The sequence below is a fragment of the Limulus polyphemus genome, unplaced genomic scaffold (genome assembly GCF_000517525.1).
Source record: "Limulus polyphemus unplaced genomic scaffold, Limulus_polyphemus-2.1.2 Scaffold4158, whole genome shotgun sequence".
NCBI classification, from domain to species: domain Eukaryota; kingdom Metazoa; phylum Arthropoda; class Merostomata; order Xiphosura; family Limulidae; genus Limulus; species Limulus polyphemus.
Genome location: NW_013669768.1, coordinates 79,002 through 96,978, shown reverse-complemented (window position 1 = coordinate 96,978; position 17,977 = coordinate 79,002). Strand labels below are relative to the sequence as shown.

Sequence of the window (17,977 nt, the reverse complement as noted above, 5' to 3'; positions counted from 1 at the left end):
AGCAGCTTATAACAGATTTAATGTTTTAACTTATTTGATTTCGTTTTTCAGTAATCCTGAACACTGTGTTCTAATTAATTTTTGCTATGGCGTTTGTTTATTTACTTTGGTAAATATAATATGTATTTCTAAAGTTAAAAAAATCATTATGAATTTATGATTAATGGAATTTTCTCTAATGGAAAACAAAGGAACATTTCTAATCAAGTACTAGAAAGTTAGTGACAGTTTCTAAGTGACCCAATTGTGACGTAACCAAAATACCATGACACTACTATATTCTGACTTTAATTTTGCGGTTTCGTAGTTTTTCTCCCCTAAGTTGTAGTGAACCCGCCTCATGAATTCCTATTGGCTATTTAGTGTAAAGACCTACTTGAGTTGTATACACTTGACGGAATCGGAATTATAGTAGAGTAAAACTGAAATGGCGGCGTTAATAGAAGGGCAGCAATATGGTCTTTCTTCACAGGGAAACATATTTAATAACAAATCCTTAATATTTGTAAAATTGACTGATTCGGCACTGAGAAGTATTGAGGATTATTTGAAATCCAGGGCAAGTAGTTTTTTTTATTTGGTTGAGCTTAAAAAATTAGTATTGTTGAAGTGTGTGATTTGTTTGTAAATAAAACCTAGACTTTGTTTAGCAGCACTAAAATGGTTAGTGTACTAGATCTGATGATAGATGGATTAATTAAGCTTATCCATGAAATTAGGTCATATATAAACGTTAAATAAAAATATATATATATATAAATTTATGTTTGTGTTGAAAAATCTTTTCACGCCAAATATGGTGCGGTTTTAGGCGATTATTAATTACTAAATTACTGATTGTGAATGTAATGTATACTGGTGACACAGACTTTGATTTGAGGGTACATTAGGAAGAAAATACTCAACACAACTAAATAAGATTATTCAAAATCCTGAAAGGAAAGTGGATTGAAAATTCAGTCTGAACACCAGGGGTCACATTCACAATTTATCAACAACGAATTCCTTCTGGAAGGATACCTAAAATACTAGATAGACTGGTGACTTTTTTTACATTATATATAAATAATATTTCTAACTACTTGCCTGTTATATTTTGTTTGAATTAATAATATTAATGGTCGAGACTGGTTTCTTTTAAATTAAAAAATGGTAGGAAGGCGTGCTTTTTAATTTTATGAAATTAATAATGTCACTGATATCCTAATACCATCGTTTTGCTTATTAATTTGCAAGCTTTTACATGTAGATGTGCAGCTAAATCGCGATAAATACGAACTTACTATGACTTGTATGGTTATGGAAGGATAAAGGAATCAAATAAGTCATTATCATGAAGGAAAAAAGAATACTTGATTAAAAGTGTTAATGGTGTTTATTTTCTTATCTGTAATGTTTTATGGTATGATACACATCAGAAACTTAACACAGTCGATCTGTGCCAGTAACATTATAACATGTCATAACATATCTTTGATGCATGTTCATGCATAAAAAAAGTGAAGGAAATATTTTTTTATATAGTAATTTGATAAAATGTGCCCAGAATTGTAAGCAATACAAGACAATCTAACATAAGAGAAATGATCAGTAGTGAATTTGTTTACTGAAGAATAATTCTTCTAAGACTGATATATTTGTAAGAAAGTTGCTTAACATAGTACCACTACTAGTAATATTTTGAAAATGTTTAGTTAGTAAAGGAGGCCTGAAGATATAACAGAATGATAGTTTTAAAGGAAATTGTTTTAAAGAAATTAATGCTCTTTCTTAAAATTGGGATTCATTGGAACAATAAAAAGAAAAAGAGATGGAGAGGGTGTGTTAAAACATTTTATTCAGATTGAATAATATTCATCATTAAGTTAATACTTTGTGTATAGAAGAAAAAATCCTTTCAAGATATATTTTTATCACTTTTATTTTGACACTTCAGTTAATAACTAATTAATTGTTTTGTAAGTATACTTATTTCCTACACTTTTAAGTTACTCTGCTAGATTAATTGAAATTAATGAGAAAAAAATGAAACATTATCTTAATTGACTGACTAAATGCAATAAAATGATAAATGTATCAGTCTTTACACAATAATGTACGTATTTAGATTTTAACTTAATTAAACACTGATAGTGAGTTTATACCGGAATTTTTCCAGCCTGTGAATTAGGACTTAACTTACTGATCTGGTTCTTTATTAAGTAAGAATCTAAAAATAGATTTAAAACAGATACTTGGCATACTGTAACAGTCTAGGACTTAGAATGTACATGCATACACTGTTGAATAATCTGTTTCCTTATGCCAAGGATAGTTTGAAAGGATCAAGGAATTTGTTTATTTGAACATTTATATCTTGATATTTTTAGAGAATTATGGTTTAAAGGTTTTGAAGTCAGTTTAATTATCATGTATCTAAATTTAATTAATTTTCAAGGGTTGGAAAAATGTGTTAATAAGTATCAAATTCAAGAATATGAATTATATTTAAAATTTTACAAGTTCTTCATAAATGTTAGTATCTTGGTAGCTGACAGTACACTCTACATATTGTAGTGAATTGTTGAAATAATTGATAAATTATATGAAACTATTATTTTATTGATTAATATCTTGTTGAAAGTTTATTAAAAGAAGCTAAAAGAAACATTTTAAAGCTACAGATCGAGGCACATCACTTTAATTTTGAAATGTTGGCAAGTAGAAATACAATTGTCAAGACTATGTCTTTTCTGGCATGTGTTCATTATTGACTGTTATGAATAGTTGAGTTTAATGTACACGAAGGTGCCTTATGTGAATGTCATACATGTTCAGTATGTGTACATGATTGTTTCTACCTGATATAATACAAACTTACCAGTTATATGTCTGGCGCTTTCCTGTGCCACATGTAGTAACCAGATGGTTCTTTTGGCTTGTCACAGACAAACAGAATTGTATTGTACCATATTTAATATGCTGTCACCTACAATTTGTCTACAAGTAAATTTTCTACATATTTATTAACATGTGAATTACTGTACTTGTTTTGTTTATTGCATTACATAGTTTTTTCTGTCACAATAAGGCTTCTAAATACCTAATATTTTTTCTGTGTTGCTACTAACTATACAAATTTCAAGAAATACATAAATTTTAAACTTATAAGTTTTTTAGAATAAACCATGAAAGAACAAGATACACTGTCAAATGAAAAAAAAACATTTTTCACTCCTGAATAATTAAAGCTTGAGACTGAGTTCTTACATAATTGTGCACTGCACCAAAATTATCTTGCATTTTTTTATGTAAGGGAATTGTTGAAGAATGTAAATGACAGTATGAATCCGACATATTAAGTAGCACATTGTAAAATATTCAATTTTTTACTGTGTTTGAAATCTGGTTATTGTGAAATATCATGAAACTGACAAATATAGCTTTGAAAACCAAGATGTACATGACTCTTAAAATTTGGATAATTTCTGGTGGCTTTTTTATAAAGAACATAAGCAAAATGACAACAAGCCATTCACCATATATAGATAACCTGTGTTCTTAAAATGGGAAATACCAACCTAATTAAATGTTTCACAAACAGTATAGCAGAACAATTTAAAAATAATTCAAATTGTAAGCAAATACTGTTTCATAAGGCAAATTATTTCATATGCTAACGTTTCTAATTATTAATTGATATAGTTTCAATATTTTATTAAATTGTGATGAAGAAAAAGTGTGTATTGAACTATTTTGCTGTGAACAGGTTTTATTCATTCTACATAACATCATGAAAACTAAACTTTTCTGGTGCTACTTTGGATATTTATAGAAGAAACATGATACAAATTCATTTATTGTGAAATCAAAAGATCCACCATGAATTTCTCAAAATTTGTGCACTGGCATTTATTCTCAAATATTGTTTTGTTTTGTAGTAAACACAATTGGGAATAACCATTCATTTGCTTGTAGTGTGTTGTTACATGTAATTCAGTAAATGATCATGGATGTGAAAAATGTTTAAATATTGGAGCAGTGGCGTAAACATAGGTGTGCCTACCCAAACAGTCAGTATGGCAATATCCTTGTTCAGCTACTTCATATGTAGCATCTCCTGTTTGTCCATTATAACTCTAAGGCCACTCAAAATTTCATACCGTTCTACACCACTGTGTTGTATATGGTTTCTGAAGAATGTAATATTTGATTATGAAGAAGATTAGGTTTAACAAGGATAAATAAATATAGTATGAGTTTAAGTTCTTCATTTATGCTTCTGAAGGTTTGGTTTTATAAATAAAATATAATAGAAGTTCTTGGTTTGCCTAAAGTTATATATAACTGTATAAATACTGTATAATTCTAATAACTGGGTTATGATACCAATAGTGGGTACAGCATAGGTCAGTGTCTAGTTTATGAAATTTCAATAGTGCACACTCATTTCAAACATATTTCAAAAACAACAACTTCAAAAATCAAACACTTTATTTATTAGAAAAATACGACTTCAAAATAAATAATAACACTCTCACAACTGTAGAGAACATGCTACTTTACATCCAGGCAATATTAACAACATCAAAGTAGATAATAACTCACAACTGTAGAGAACATGCTACTTTACATCCAGGCAATATTAACAACATCAAAGTAAATAATAACTCACAACTGTAGAGAACATGCTACTTTACATCCAGGCAATATTAATAAATCAAAGTAAATAATAACTCTCACAACTGTAGTAAACATTGTTACTTTACATCCAGTCAATATTAACAACATCAAAGTAAATAATAACTCTCACAACTGTAGAGAACATTGTTACTTTACATCCTGTCAATATTAACAAATCAAAGTAAATAATCCTGTGAAAGTTAGGTTTCTTTTCCTTTGCAATTTTTTGAAATCAAATACTGCACACTAAAATAGGCCCTGGCATAGGTAGCCAACTGTGTAGCTTTACACTTAACAACAAAGAAACAAACAAACTGAAATACTGTGTTTTTTGTTGTTGTTTTTTTTCTTTTCTGGAAAGTGTACAGATTATCTGTTTTAGTAATGATCTGGTTTAGAAGATTTGAGTTATAAAGCAAGATGTGCATATTAACATGTACTGTTTAGAATCTAGAAAAATTAGGGGAGATTTTATTCAGTTGCTGAAATGTTTAGGAAATTGATCAAAATGCTTATAAGCAGCTTGTTTAATTTCTGAAGAATAAGATTGGTCAGTTGGATTTGAGAGGCCATAGTTACAAGTTTTGGAAGCCAAAATGCAGACTTGTTGTTGATAAGTTACTTTTTCATTTTCATGATGAATTTATGAACTAATTTTCATTATAGTGTGAGATTTTTATTTACTACTTTCTTGCAATATTGTGTCAGGCAAGTTTATTGTACATCCTTATTCAGGGTTTGAATATTTCACTCAGTGATCACATGCTTGCACAGGTATTTTATCAGGTAGTTTTGAGTGGGCAAGACTGTCACATACTAGCAACTCAAGGCAAGAAACTTGTGATAAAAAGAAACAATTTCTTATAACTATTGGACTACATTTTTGAGAGACAGTATCCTAGCCTTGAGTTGTTAACATAATGGTATATATTTTTGATGTTTTGAGATTATTAACTTTACAAAATAAGACTACCTATAATTCATTTGCCACTGCAATTTTTCCTTTGATTAATTAACTATATTTGCCAAATTAGTAAAGTTATTTTAAATTTATTTTATTTTATTTTTTACTTTGCTTGAAACCAGCTGATTTTGAAGGGTTTTAATGATGTGCTATTCTGGTAATGATATATATATATATATATACCTAGACTGAAGTTTAATTCTGTAGTGTGGGCTTGCATCTTGCTTTATAGAATCTTCTTCAGCCACAACTGTGGAAGTATTATATATAAGCTTGAGTAAAGTACTGTTTTCATCTGTGAAAAAAAAATAAATTTATTATATTGGTCTAAACACAATAATCAACCTTTTGGTCAGTGTGTCAGGCAGGTGGTAGCACAGCCTTTGAAGGGATGGTTCAGATTGTTCATTGAAATGATATTTTCAAATATCTCCTCAGTATGTCATCAGAACTTTACAGTACTATACAGTGTTTCCTTTTATAACAATATCTATGAAAAGACTGAATCACAAGTTCTAAGAATGTCTGTAAATATCATAGCAAAAAGTTTGAATTTCTTGTTATTCTTTCTCCTGCTTCTTTGTTATTACATGATAACTCAAAAACAAAAACAATGGTGTCAACCAATTTCACTGAGGTGACATAGTTTGAAATGGAATATCTGCTTTTATAAGTATTATTAACTAGTAGTAATTTAAAAAAATCATAATTCTAGTGTAAACGATGTTATCATTACCCCTTGAAGTTAGCTTTCCTACAGAGATTTGGTGTTCCTTTAAAAAGCTTAAGTACATGGTGAAACATGAATTACAGTCAACAATAGATAAATAATGAATATTACAGTTGGAACCTTATTGTATTTAGAACTTGGTTATAAATACAGCCTTCCTTTGTCTATTGAAACACTACAGTAAAAAAAAAAAAACACAAGTAAAGAAAACTTTTCAAAAAAGGAAGTAAATGTAGTAACAAATATAGTAACATATGTGATTATTCAATTACAGTTGTGTTTAATTTAATCCTATTTATGTCTGTTAACATTCTACAACACTGTGTGCCCATACTATTGTGTAAGGATGATGCAAATACCATCCTTACCATCTTGTTTGCATTGTTTTTGAAGGATTGATATCAGCCATCCTTACATTTACTTCCTTTTTTTTTGGAAAATTTGTTTACGTACTTGTAATATAATGGAGTGTTAAGCATCTCTGATACGCTAATTCTATATATGTAGGGTTTAATGGCGCATGCTCAAAAATGTCTTGCAGACTTACCTACTGCACATGATGTTAGAGAGAGAGAGAGAACGGATTGCCTGTGTACATACATTAGGACACGCCGTCTTGAACAAGATTGTTAGTATCGTGTGGCCTAAGGCACTGGACGACCTGAATTATGCGCATACTTGTTACGGCTCGAAGGTGGCCTTGAGTGTCGCTGTAATTTATATCGGAGTATTAAAAATTGTCGTTTTCAGTGGCTAATTATACTTGTCACATGACTTCAGGACTGCAGATGAATAAATGTGTATGTGGTGCAGAATAACAAGTTAATTATTCTTTGTCATAGTGTTTTGGCAAAGTTTGGATGGGTTGAAGTTATATAAGTAGTGATTTTATAGTCTCTTCCAAAAAAAATATTTTATCTGTTAATAATTAGCAACATGGGGAAAGAAAGAAAAGGACTTCAAACAAAACAGGCAACGACAATAACAGTGTGATTTATTTTGAAAATGTAATCAGTTTTGACTTGCAAAGTCCAGATATGTTTTCGTATATAATCATTGACCATTCGAGATAAAGTAGGCTGTTAAGGTTAAAACTACCGCATACAATCTCGTATTATTGACTATGATAAATCATTCTTTGACGACGATAATTTATTTTCTTGGTTTTTGCAGTTTCTTCTGTGACATAGTGTATCAAAGCATCACTCATCTTTACTACAATATTTAGGAAATTTATTTGAACACCAGTAATTCGCATTTTTCATCAAATATTTGAATAAGTACTTTCCTTTTCGTAAAAGATCCTTATTATGATCACAACAAAAACTAAGCTTAAAAGTCAATCTGTTAAAGAGTGTATTCGTTTAAATAAGTGCTACATGCATAGTATAAAGTCGTATTTAAAACTCTCCATAAGTTTGTGTTAAAAAGTGAATGTGCCATAAATGAGCAGGTTTATGCAAGTAAAGATTTACTTAACAGCCTTGCAAATACTGACTGAATATTATAAGTGGTATATGTCTGCTTTTTCTTACGGTTATAAATTGGTCAGGTTTTTAATAAACAAGAATATATTTAAATCCACTTGTGTACTTATATCTTAATTGTTTCATTAATTAATTATTAAAGGTGATTAGCCCCATTTAGGTGTCCTAAAGTCTAAACAATGAATTTAGCGAGTATGGTATAATTAATATTATGTAATAACAATGGATTTGCTCTGTTAGTTATATTACAAATTATGGTTATTCTTGTTTTTGTGCAGTGTACAGTAGAGGAATGTGGGCTATGTGAACTTAGTAAACGGAGATTCGACAAATCGTGAAATAAATGATACGTTAAATTAGGGTGATGAAGAATGTACCATCGAAAGTATGCAGAATCCAATGATTTGTATATATATCTCTGTGTAGATCTGGTTTTTATCATTATTATCAAGACACGCGGTAGTGTGTCGTGTGATCAAAACAACCTGTAGGACATACATTGTGTTATTAACAGGAGTGACAGTTTAGCAATTTTCCACTTTCTGTAGCTCGGACTGTGTTAATCCAAACTATCACACATATTCAGTTAGTGTGCCCTACTAGACCCTTACTTCACATACCAAATTTCAAGGCAATCCCTTAAGAAATATACGAGATATGATTTTTTTTTTCTTCGCATCGAAAGTATGGAAATTTTTCACAGATAAACATTCTTAACTTTCATGGGATTTTTGGTACACTGATAGATCTTTACAACCTACAATTAGGTGTCAAATCTGGTCTAAATATAAGTCTTATGTGCAAAGTTATTCAACAATAACCGCTCATTCTGACCAAAGTCTTTGCGCACGCCTACGCAAAAAGTGACATAAGCTATTGGTCTGAAATATTTATTAATACTTCATCTAAAAGTAAAAGTGGACCGTTTTTAGTTTTTGTCATTCGGATTAAAGACTGCTGATTTAATTTACAGCAGCAAAACTATAGAGTGAAAGCACGTGCAGATACATAAATAATAGTTAGGCCAAACAAACTAGATTAGTAGTTTCTAGCTCAAGTTTTCACAAGAATCGTACGGGTGGACGGTTATTATGCATTGCCAACTTTTAAGCACAAATTTGCTAAGTTTTATGAAATTCTCCTAATTAAAGAGCATTTAGCGTCACCTGATATTAGCGTAAAAATGATGCTTGATGCGGCTGTACCGAGTGCATGCAGGTGATGACAAGAAACTGTTAATCTAATTTCCATTGTGTTACTATAAAGGAAATTATTAACACTGTTTTAGATCGGAAAACTACTACCATATATTTTATAAAGAATCTGATTGATTCTCTAAAGTATAGGGTTGCGGCCCTAAAACTAATGTTGGTTACAATCCAGTTTCACTTTTTTTTTTACTTGCTGTGGTTTGTTGGTGTGTATTGTCATAAAGGAATGAAATCACAATTGCCGGCCAAACTGGTAGCAACACTTATAGCATCAATAAGAATTGTACAGCAAATATTCATTCATTAGTTAGCTAGGCCGTATATTTTGTTTTACCCACCATCATGCCCCAAGTTGAACGAAAAACGCGGCCTGGCTAACTAATGAATGACTATTTGCTGTAAAATTCGTATAACTGCTATAAGTGTAGCTACCAGTCTGGCCGTCAATTTTGATTTCATTCCTTTAAGTCGCACGCTCAATCCTTTTTCGCCAAACCTTCTTTTCACACCTAAGGTGTTTTTGATTAGGTTAATATCAGAGTAGCAAATAGTAATTTTTTTCTTCTTGGGAAATGAGAGTGGTTTTGGTCGTGTTTCTCCAGTCCATCCGAGCTTTAAAATGTGACACTTTGAATATGGTTATTAGGTTTACTTAGTAAAATGATTAAGACGTAGGTCGCTGCCATATAAACATTGGTTTTATAAATTATTCGACAAGAAGAAAGCACTTTGTTCAAGATTCGACTCTTATTTCCCTGAGGGTTTGGACGTGGCTTAGTGAGTAGCATGCTGAACTGTGGATCCAAGAGTTCGTGGTTTCAGGACCATATACACAAAAACTTGATCTGTATTTCATGTTCGTTATAAGGATAACACACAAAACCCACTGTTAATTAGAGTAGCTCAAGAATTGGTGGTGAGGAATGTTGACTAACCGTCTACTGTCTTGGCTATCAGTTCAATATTTCATGTTCGTTATAAGGATAACACACAAAACCCACTGTTAATTAGAGTAGCTCAAGAATTGGTGGTGAGGAATGTTGACTAACCGTCTACTGTCTTGGCTATCAGTTCAAAATTAGAGACTGCTAGTGCAGATAAGTCATTTTGTAGATTTGCACAATTTTCTAAAACAGAAATGTTCATTGAGTGGTGTTTGAATTATTTTTTGGAGGAATATGCAGTGTTCGCCAGTCCTATTTCACTGACACATATACCTTGACAGCTGCCACACCCAAGAATGCCCGGAATAATATTTCACTGGGGAATTGTCATGTCCTTTTTCCAAATCCAAAAACCGTTTTTAATCATATGGTGTTTTCGATGAGAAATCGGGAACTTTTATGTGTTTACAGCGTGGGTCGATTGGGCGTGTCACTACGTTTTTACTGGGTAAATTTTAAAATTTAATTAAATAACTTTATTTTCAGTGTTTCTCAATAAATTTGGCATCAAAACATTGTTTCCAAATCAAACGTTTGTATTACTTAAGTTTTAATTTCGAAATGAAATACTTAAAAAATTAACTAAATATGGGAAATTCCCCACGTCGTTGGAAGGAAGCCAGCGTGGTCTGTCGGTGAAAGCCGGTGTGTTTTGTTGTGCAAGTTAAAGGTTCGAATATGACCTGTGTTAAAGTTATTTTTACTTTTTTTTTTTTTTACAGATCTGTGGATAAAACTTTGAAAAGTGTATTGTAGATGTTTGAATGAAATAGAAAGTTGACGATGGGTAAGACTGACTAGCTGCTTTACCTCTAGTTTATCACATCAAACTTACTGACGGGTATTTCAGCCCTCGAATAGCTTTGCGCGAAATTCAACAAACTTTTCGTTTCTGGTAATGCGAATAACCAAACGTATCATATATTTAAACCAAACTGTCGTATTGTTTGCAACAGAAATACAAATGAGACAAACAGATATCAATTATTTGTTCCTGTTTCGCCTATAACGTGCAGAAAAATACAAAACATAGTGGGCATTTGGTTTTTGGATTTTACAGGTTTATGAAATTTCACCCAGTTATTTCAACTTGGAAGTTAAATTTTTTCCATATTCTACAAACTATTTTAATATTATTAACAGTTTGTCTGGTTCAAAAATTATTACTTATTTTCTGACCGGTTTTACCCGGGTATTTGAAGCGAAAAACTATTTTATGTGCGCAGTTAATACGTTTTGTGGACATTTTTATTAGCAAATCTACAGTAATACAGCAGAAGTCAGATTCTATTTGCACAGTTTGCACAACAAAGCGACACACACCAGCTTTCTCCGTTGGGCACGTTGGCTTACTTTTAAGAAGGCTGGGGATTTATCCATAAGTACTTAAATGTGATAGTTTTCAACTTTAGGGCCCGAATTCTCCGGGAAAACATCATATAGAGACAAATGGTTTTCGGATTCAGGACATAAAACTGCACTGGTGAGATATTATTTCGGGAATTTTTGGGTGTGACAGTTGCCGAGGTATCCGTGGAGGTAGGTTCAAGTCACAGAATAATAATAAAAAGAAAAACATGAATTTTGTGACCTTCCTCATTTAAATTTTTAAGCACCCATTTTCATATATTTATCTATGAGTTGCATTCTAAGAATAATAGAGACAGAAGAAAACATGGAAGGAAATTAAAATGGTGCACGCTGATTACTGTTGTCTCACCAAATAGTACATATAATGCATAAGAAATAACCTGACTTTGTTAATAAAAATATAAAGACGCAAATTTCAGGGTAAAATCAATAATACACAGAATAATAAGAAGGGAAAGAAACGACAAACTATTATTAAAGACATAACTCTAAATTATTCCTTCCTGGAGGAGTGAATTGATGATGACAGAAGTACCTGTGAGATCATATTTCGTAGTAATATAAGTCTTGTAAAACTGTAGAATATTTGAAAAGAGATGAAACTTTGAATATTTGAGTAGCGCTGTTAATATAAGGAAATTACGGTATTAGCCCAATTATGGGCGATCTCGAATATTATAATTCTAATATCAAACAGTTGTGTATATTAAAATTGATGAAGCCGCAAAGTCGAAACGTTGGTTAAAAAATAATTCTTTTATATATACCTGAAGTGTAAAGGTCGTTTTTTCTAAAATTTTTATCAAAACAATACTGTATATAGTGTTAGTCACGTTACAGTAGACTCGAAAAAAGAACGTCACAAACAGTTTTATAATTTATCGAATATTCTAATATAAATTTCATGTACTAAACCCGAAGAAGACGAAACATAGGTTAAAATAAACGTTATCTTATAATTATCTGAAATGTAAAGGCTTTTTTTTCTATATTTATTACCAAAATGTTATAATAAAACTGCACTGTTGTAATATTCTTGGAGAAATTTTATTGTCAGGTGTAACGACTGCAGCTATTAGTCGAAACACTGTCGCAACTAAATATGTAACGACTGCAGCTATTAGTCGAAAAACTGTCGCAACTAAATATGTAACGACTGCAGCTATTAGTCGAAAGACTGTCGCAACTAAATATGTAACGACTGCAGCTATTAGTCGAAAAACTGTCGCAACTAAATATAAAGCTATTAGCGTGTCTATTTATTTTTTGTCATTAATTCATTTTATGAAACTCAATGAACTATCAGGCGATCATCATATGTATTTCTCTAAGAATGCAGTTAGTTATGAGAGACCTAATATCAGACAGTGAATCATTTTAAGCTCTGGTGATTAAAATATATGCACCTCCTTAAAGAAATATAATTTAAAAAAATCCAAGTGAATAGTTTTTTTCATTTTTGATAGTTTATCAATGAATAATATTTTAAAACACTTTTTCATTTTATTTGTTTACTATATTAAAAATTCGCAGACCTTTAGTGACACGTACTATTGACCTATGTTAGTATAATTCACATAGAATATATGTGTTTCGCTTGAATGAATTATAAACCCCAAATATCGTACTGGTAATCATCATTTTTCAGTTTCGCATTCCAAAAATGACATACAAACAAAGTTAATCGCTCCTTCTTCTCCGAGTGTGGGTATTATTTAAGAGTATTGTATGTTGTGTGTACATGTGGACATTACAACCATATATTTATTTACTTCAATGATTTACCTAGAAACTTGTGAAGCGTGAAATGACACATTCCATGTATTTTCAGTGAAAATTGCTTGTGTGTGTGTGTTTTTGTATTCATACGTGGCTGTATCTTCCTTTTTTTGTAAAAGTTTCTTTCTGTTCTAGGTAGATTTCTAGGAATATTTTCATCTTTAAACTAGTTGGTATCTGGTTGGAAAGAGAATGTATATTATTAGTAACATAAATAGAACATTCTTAGTAACACCAATAGAACAATCTTAGTGACATCAATAGAACATTCTTGGTAACATAAATAGAACATTATTAGTAACATAAATAAAACATTATTAGTAACATAAATAAAACATTATTAGTAACGTCAATAGAACATTGTTAGTAACACCAATAGAACATTCTTGGTAACACCAATAGAACATTCTTGGTAACACCAATAGAACATTCTTGGTAACACCAATAGAACATTCTTAGTAACACCAATAGAACAATCTTAGTGACATAAATAGAACATTTTTAGTAACATCAATAGAGTATTCTTGGTAACACCAATAGAACATTCTTGGTAACACCAATAGAACAATCTTAGTGACATCAATAGAGTATTCTTGGTAACAAAAATAGAACATTCTTAGTGACATCCTGCGACAAGCAAATTGCGAGTTCAGTGGCATAACTACCAGACCATGTCAGGCCTAAAGGTTGCCGTTGGTGGGCATTTTCTGAATGGATACTACTAGTAAAGTTTATGCATGACAACTTCCTTCATTATGTGTATACTACAAACATTCGCTCAATCTGGTGACTATATCGACGACGAAGTCAAGCTTTTTGTGAGGACGTCCAAAAAACCTTGAATAACTGAAATTTTGTGAGGTACTAATGGTACTAGAAGATTGAAATGCGATTGGCAGAATAGAACGATATGAGGATATTATCAACAGATTAGGTGAATGGAATGACCTTGTTTCCCTCAAGATATGGTTTAAACAATCTATCAGAAGGCTGTACACTTGAAAAAGTCCTGACGACGACTTTATAATTAGATTGACTTCATAATGATAAGGAAGATGTTTTGAAATTGTGCCTACAAAGTTAAAACTTTTCCAGGTGCAGAGTGTTATTCGGATCACGACCCTGTAAGCTTAAAAAAGCCGAGAAGAAGGTTGAAAGATAAAGATTAACAGACTACCATCAATTGAAACCGCCAGTAGTCAAGGGATGATTTGTACTAGAGGTGAGAAACCGCTTTGAGCTATTGGATATGGTAGAGAATGTCACCGAAAATAGAGAGTAGTGGTCTGATTCAAGAGACTGTAGCTATATTAATGTGATCCAAAAGAAAAATGATAGAAAGGAAGAAACGTAAAGGCAAGAAGAACAGAAAATAGAAGACAACCGAGAAATACATTAAACAGAAACGTGTTGCAGGGAAGGAAAAATTGATAAACAGCAACAACAACAAAATGCAAGGAAATTGTAGGTTTAAAGAAAATTAGAAATGGCATTGGGGCAAAAATATCGTAAAATGAGGACGATTCGCCGTGAAGTCGGGAATACAGTTTTAAAGGGATAAGATCATGGATAGGTGGATTTAATGTATAAAGCAGCTGTTTACAGACAGTTGCGATGAGGAAGGATTAAAGATGTTCGGTGAGGATAAAAATAGAAAGATCTTGCAGATGGAGATTGAATTTGCCAACAGGAATATGAGTACTAGGGAGATTATTGGATTGATGGGGTCTGTATTGAAATACTACAGAATATGGGCAACATTGGAATTCAGAAACTTACTGAGATGTATAAAGAAATCTGTGATGAAGTTTTCATACCAACAGATCATCGTATATCTGGGTTTGTCATACTACTTAAGAAACTGAAAGCCGTAGAATATAACGAATACCGAACAATTAGGTTAATGAATCATGTGTTAAAGGTGCTGCTGAAGATCATACTGGAATGTATAAGAATGAAGGCGAAGAACGAGATGGGTGAAAAACCATATGGTTTCCTCCAAGGGAAAGGATCAATCTGGCTTATTAATGAAAAGTATGTCGAAATGTAGAAAGATGTGTATCTTTGTTTTATTGATTGAAAGGACTTTTGATAAAGTGAAACATAAACAACTGATAAAAGTTCTATACAGAATATCAGTGTTGATGGAAAAGGATTACGACTTATATGTAACGCTAAAATTGGGTTTTGATACCCGCGATAGGCAAAGTGTACTTGGCACAGTTTGTAGGTTTGTGCTTTACAACAGATAAAAAAAAAAGTAATTAAAGGGAGGAATAAAGAAACGAAGAAATTAAATGTATGATTAAAACGTCTTAAGTAAGAAGAACAGGCATTAAACAAATTGTGCAGTTGTTTCTGTTTTTGTAATTAATTGTTCCCAAAATACGAAATGTTCTAGTAAATTGTAATGATACAGAATTATAAAACTAGAAGATCTCTAAGAAAAGGAAGAATTTATTTGAGAGTAAATGAGTAATTGTGGAAGTTGTGCCAAATACGAGGAAAAATAATTTTCATACGTTGGCGGTACGACGTGAACATTAAATGTGATTAATTGTGGAAGTTGTGCCAAATACGAGGAAATATAATTTTCATACGTTGGCGGTACGACGTGAACATTAAATGTGAGTAATTGTGGAAGTTTTGCCAAATACGAGGAAATATAATTTTCATACGTTGGCGGTACGACGTGAACATTAAATGTGAGTAATTGTGGAAGTTTTGCCAAATACGAGGAAATATAATTTTCATACGTTGGCGCTACGACGTGAACATTAAATGTGAGTAATTGTGGAAGTTGTGCCAAATACGAGGAAATATAATTTTCATACGTTGGCGGTACGACGTGAACATTAAATGTGAGTAATTGTGGAAGTTGTGCCAAATACGAGGAAATATAATTTTCATACGTTGGCGCTACGACGTGAACATTAAATGAAGTTTGTTAATTTCTTATCGGTTCTCCATGCATGCTTAATTTTAAAGTATTCGTAGGAATAATACTCAGTAAATTTTCTCGTAAATTCAATCAGGTGCAACATATAAATTATTTTGGTTTCTAAGAGAATATCGGGTTTCACTCACTGATTATCCTTTAAAATGTGTTTATTTATTAGTTTATTATCGTAATGCTAATCTAAGCAATTGCGACCGATAGTGATGTCAGAGGTTAAACGTATGCCGGTATATCTGTGTGTATGTGTGTGTCTGAGGTCAAAATATAAATCTGAAAGAATGAAATTCACCACTTGAGTGTCTCGTGCAGTATCTCTTCAAGACAGACTGTAACTATCGAAAATTGTATTTTAACCGGAAATACACGTCGATGAAATAGCTTGTTACCTTTATTTGTTTTGTTTCAATGATGTGGCCGACTTTTGAAACACTATAACTGTATGTAGTGAGAACGAGTGTCGAGGCAGGATCTTTGAGACATATTAATGTATTAAAGCTTAACTTGGATGAAAAAAAAAGAAAATTATACATGCAGAACGTGTGCTATGTGGGTCAAAAAATATTAACAAAAAAAGTTGAGCTGCTGTTGCGAAATTGTATTCCGTGATGTAAATCCCAGAGTTGAACCAGATTTATTACAGAGCAATTTATCTTTTAGTCTCTCCCATCCCATTATTTTTTTTTCTCGTGGATTGGTTCCTATTTCATAACTTTCATGAGCAGGGCGAGAAAGATTTTTATCATTGATTAATAGGGTGAAGTTGTTAAACAATAATATGTACGTCCTTTGATTTATCAGACAGTCACGTTTTAAAGTTGGAGCAAAAACTTTTATTTTTGTTTGTGTATTTAACCTTTGTTTCATGAATGACCATTAATTTTACGCAACAGAAATCACAAGCATCATAACCGATTTATATATGTGTGTGTCTGTGCGATTAAAAATTTCTTTATTTAACTTATTACTCATAATTTTGCAGTAGCAAGGCGTTAAGATGTATGCCTACAATTGTTTTATACTTTCTATGTAGGTAAACCTAGTCCACTGGTGACAGTCTGTACGGTAATATTTTTTCAAATACGTATCGGTTACTAACGATAAGTTGGATATAAATGTAACGATTATGATAAAGTGCATATTTTATACTTTCTGGGCGTCAAGGTGACATTATGATTTATCGTATATGTGCTTTTTTTCAGGCTCACGTTTTTCTTTATGTTTTTAACATTTTTATATTTTGTGTATTTGTATATTTTTACTATTTGTGATGTATGGTAGCTTGCAAGCATTTGTTTAATGCTTTTGACAAATTATGTTTTCTTCACAATTTCCATTTAAATCATTGCAAAATATTTAAATATTTAAATTTGTTGAAGGCTAATTTACAACAATAGATTTACATTCGTTGTTTGTACAGACTAGGTAGGTAATTATAACATTATACAAGAGAGCTTCTGGATGAAATCGATGTAGAATATACAGAGTAAACTGTCTAGTTTGTTTAGAATTTAACTTTGTCGGTGTTTTTTTTTCTTTTCTTTTATCTGTTTGTCTGCTTGATCAGTTGATTACAATACGTCCGATAGAAATGATTTTAGTCTTGACCAACTGGCCACGTTGTGATGTAACAAGTGACGTTTTGGTGAGAGGTAAAATGTTAAGCTTTTGTGTAATTACCGTATTTTTCGGAATATAAGACGCACCGGTGTATAAAACGCACTCTTATTTTGAAGACAAAGTTTTGGGGAAAAAAGCCACAGTCGCATTTGAAAGATTTTTATTCAACAAAAATTCAATTTGACACCTTAAAAATTAGTATATATTGTTCTAAACACAAAAGAGCTCAAAATATCAAAATACCGTAAATCAA

The 17,977-nt window shown here is 31.5% G+C and overlaps 1 protein-coding gene across 1 annotated transcript in view; it reads left to right on the top strand.

Annotated features, from left to right (window-relative positions):
* Positions 1-408: 408 nt before the first annotated feature.
* The window catches only part of LOC106470684 (RNA polymerase II elongation factor Ell-like), a 70,458-nt gene continuing 52,889 nt past the window's right edge, over positions 409-17,977 (top strand). The window contains exon 1 of the mRNA XM_022399327.1: positions 409-559. Within this exon, the coding sequence (XP_022255035.1) occupies positions 428-559 (132 nt within the window). The 5' untranslated portion in view covers positions 409-427. The remainder of the gene's footprint in view (positions 560-17,977) is intronic.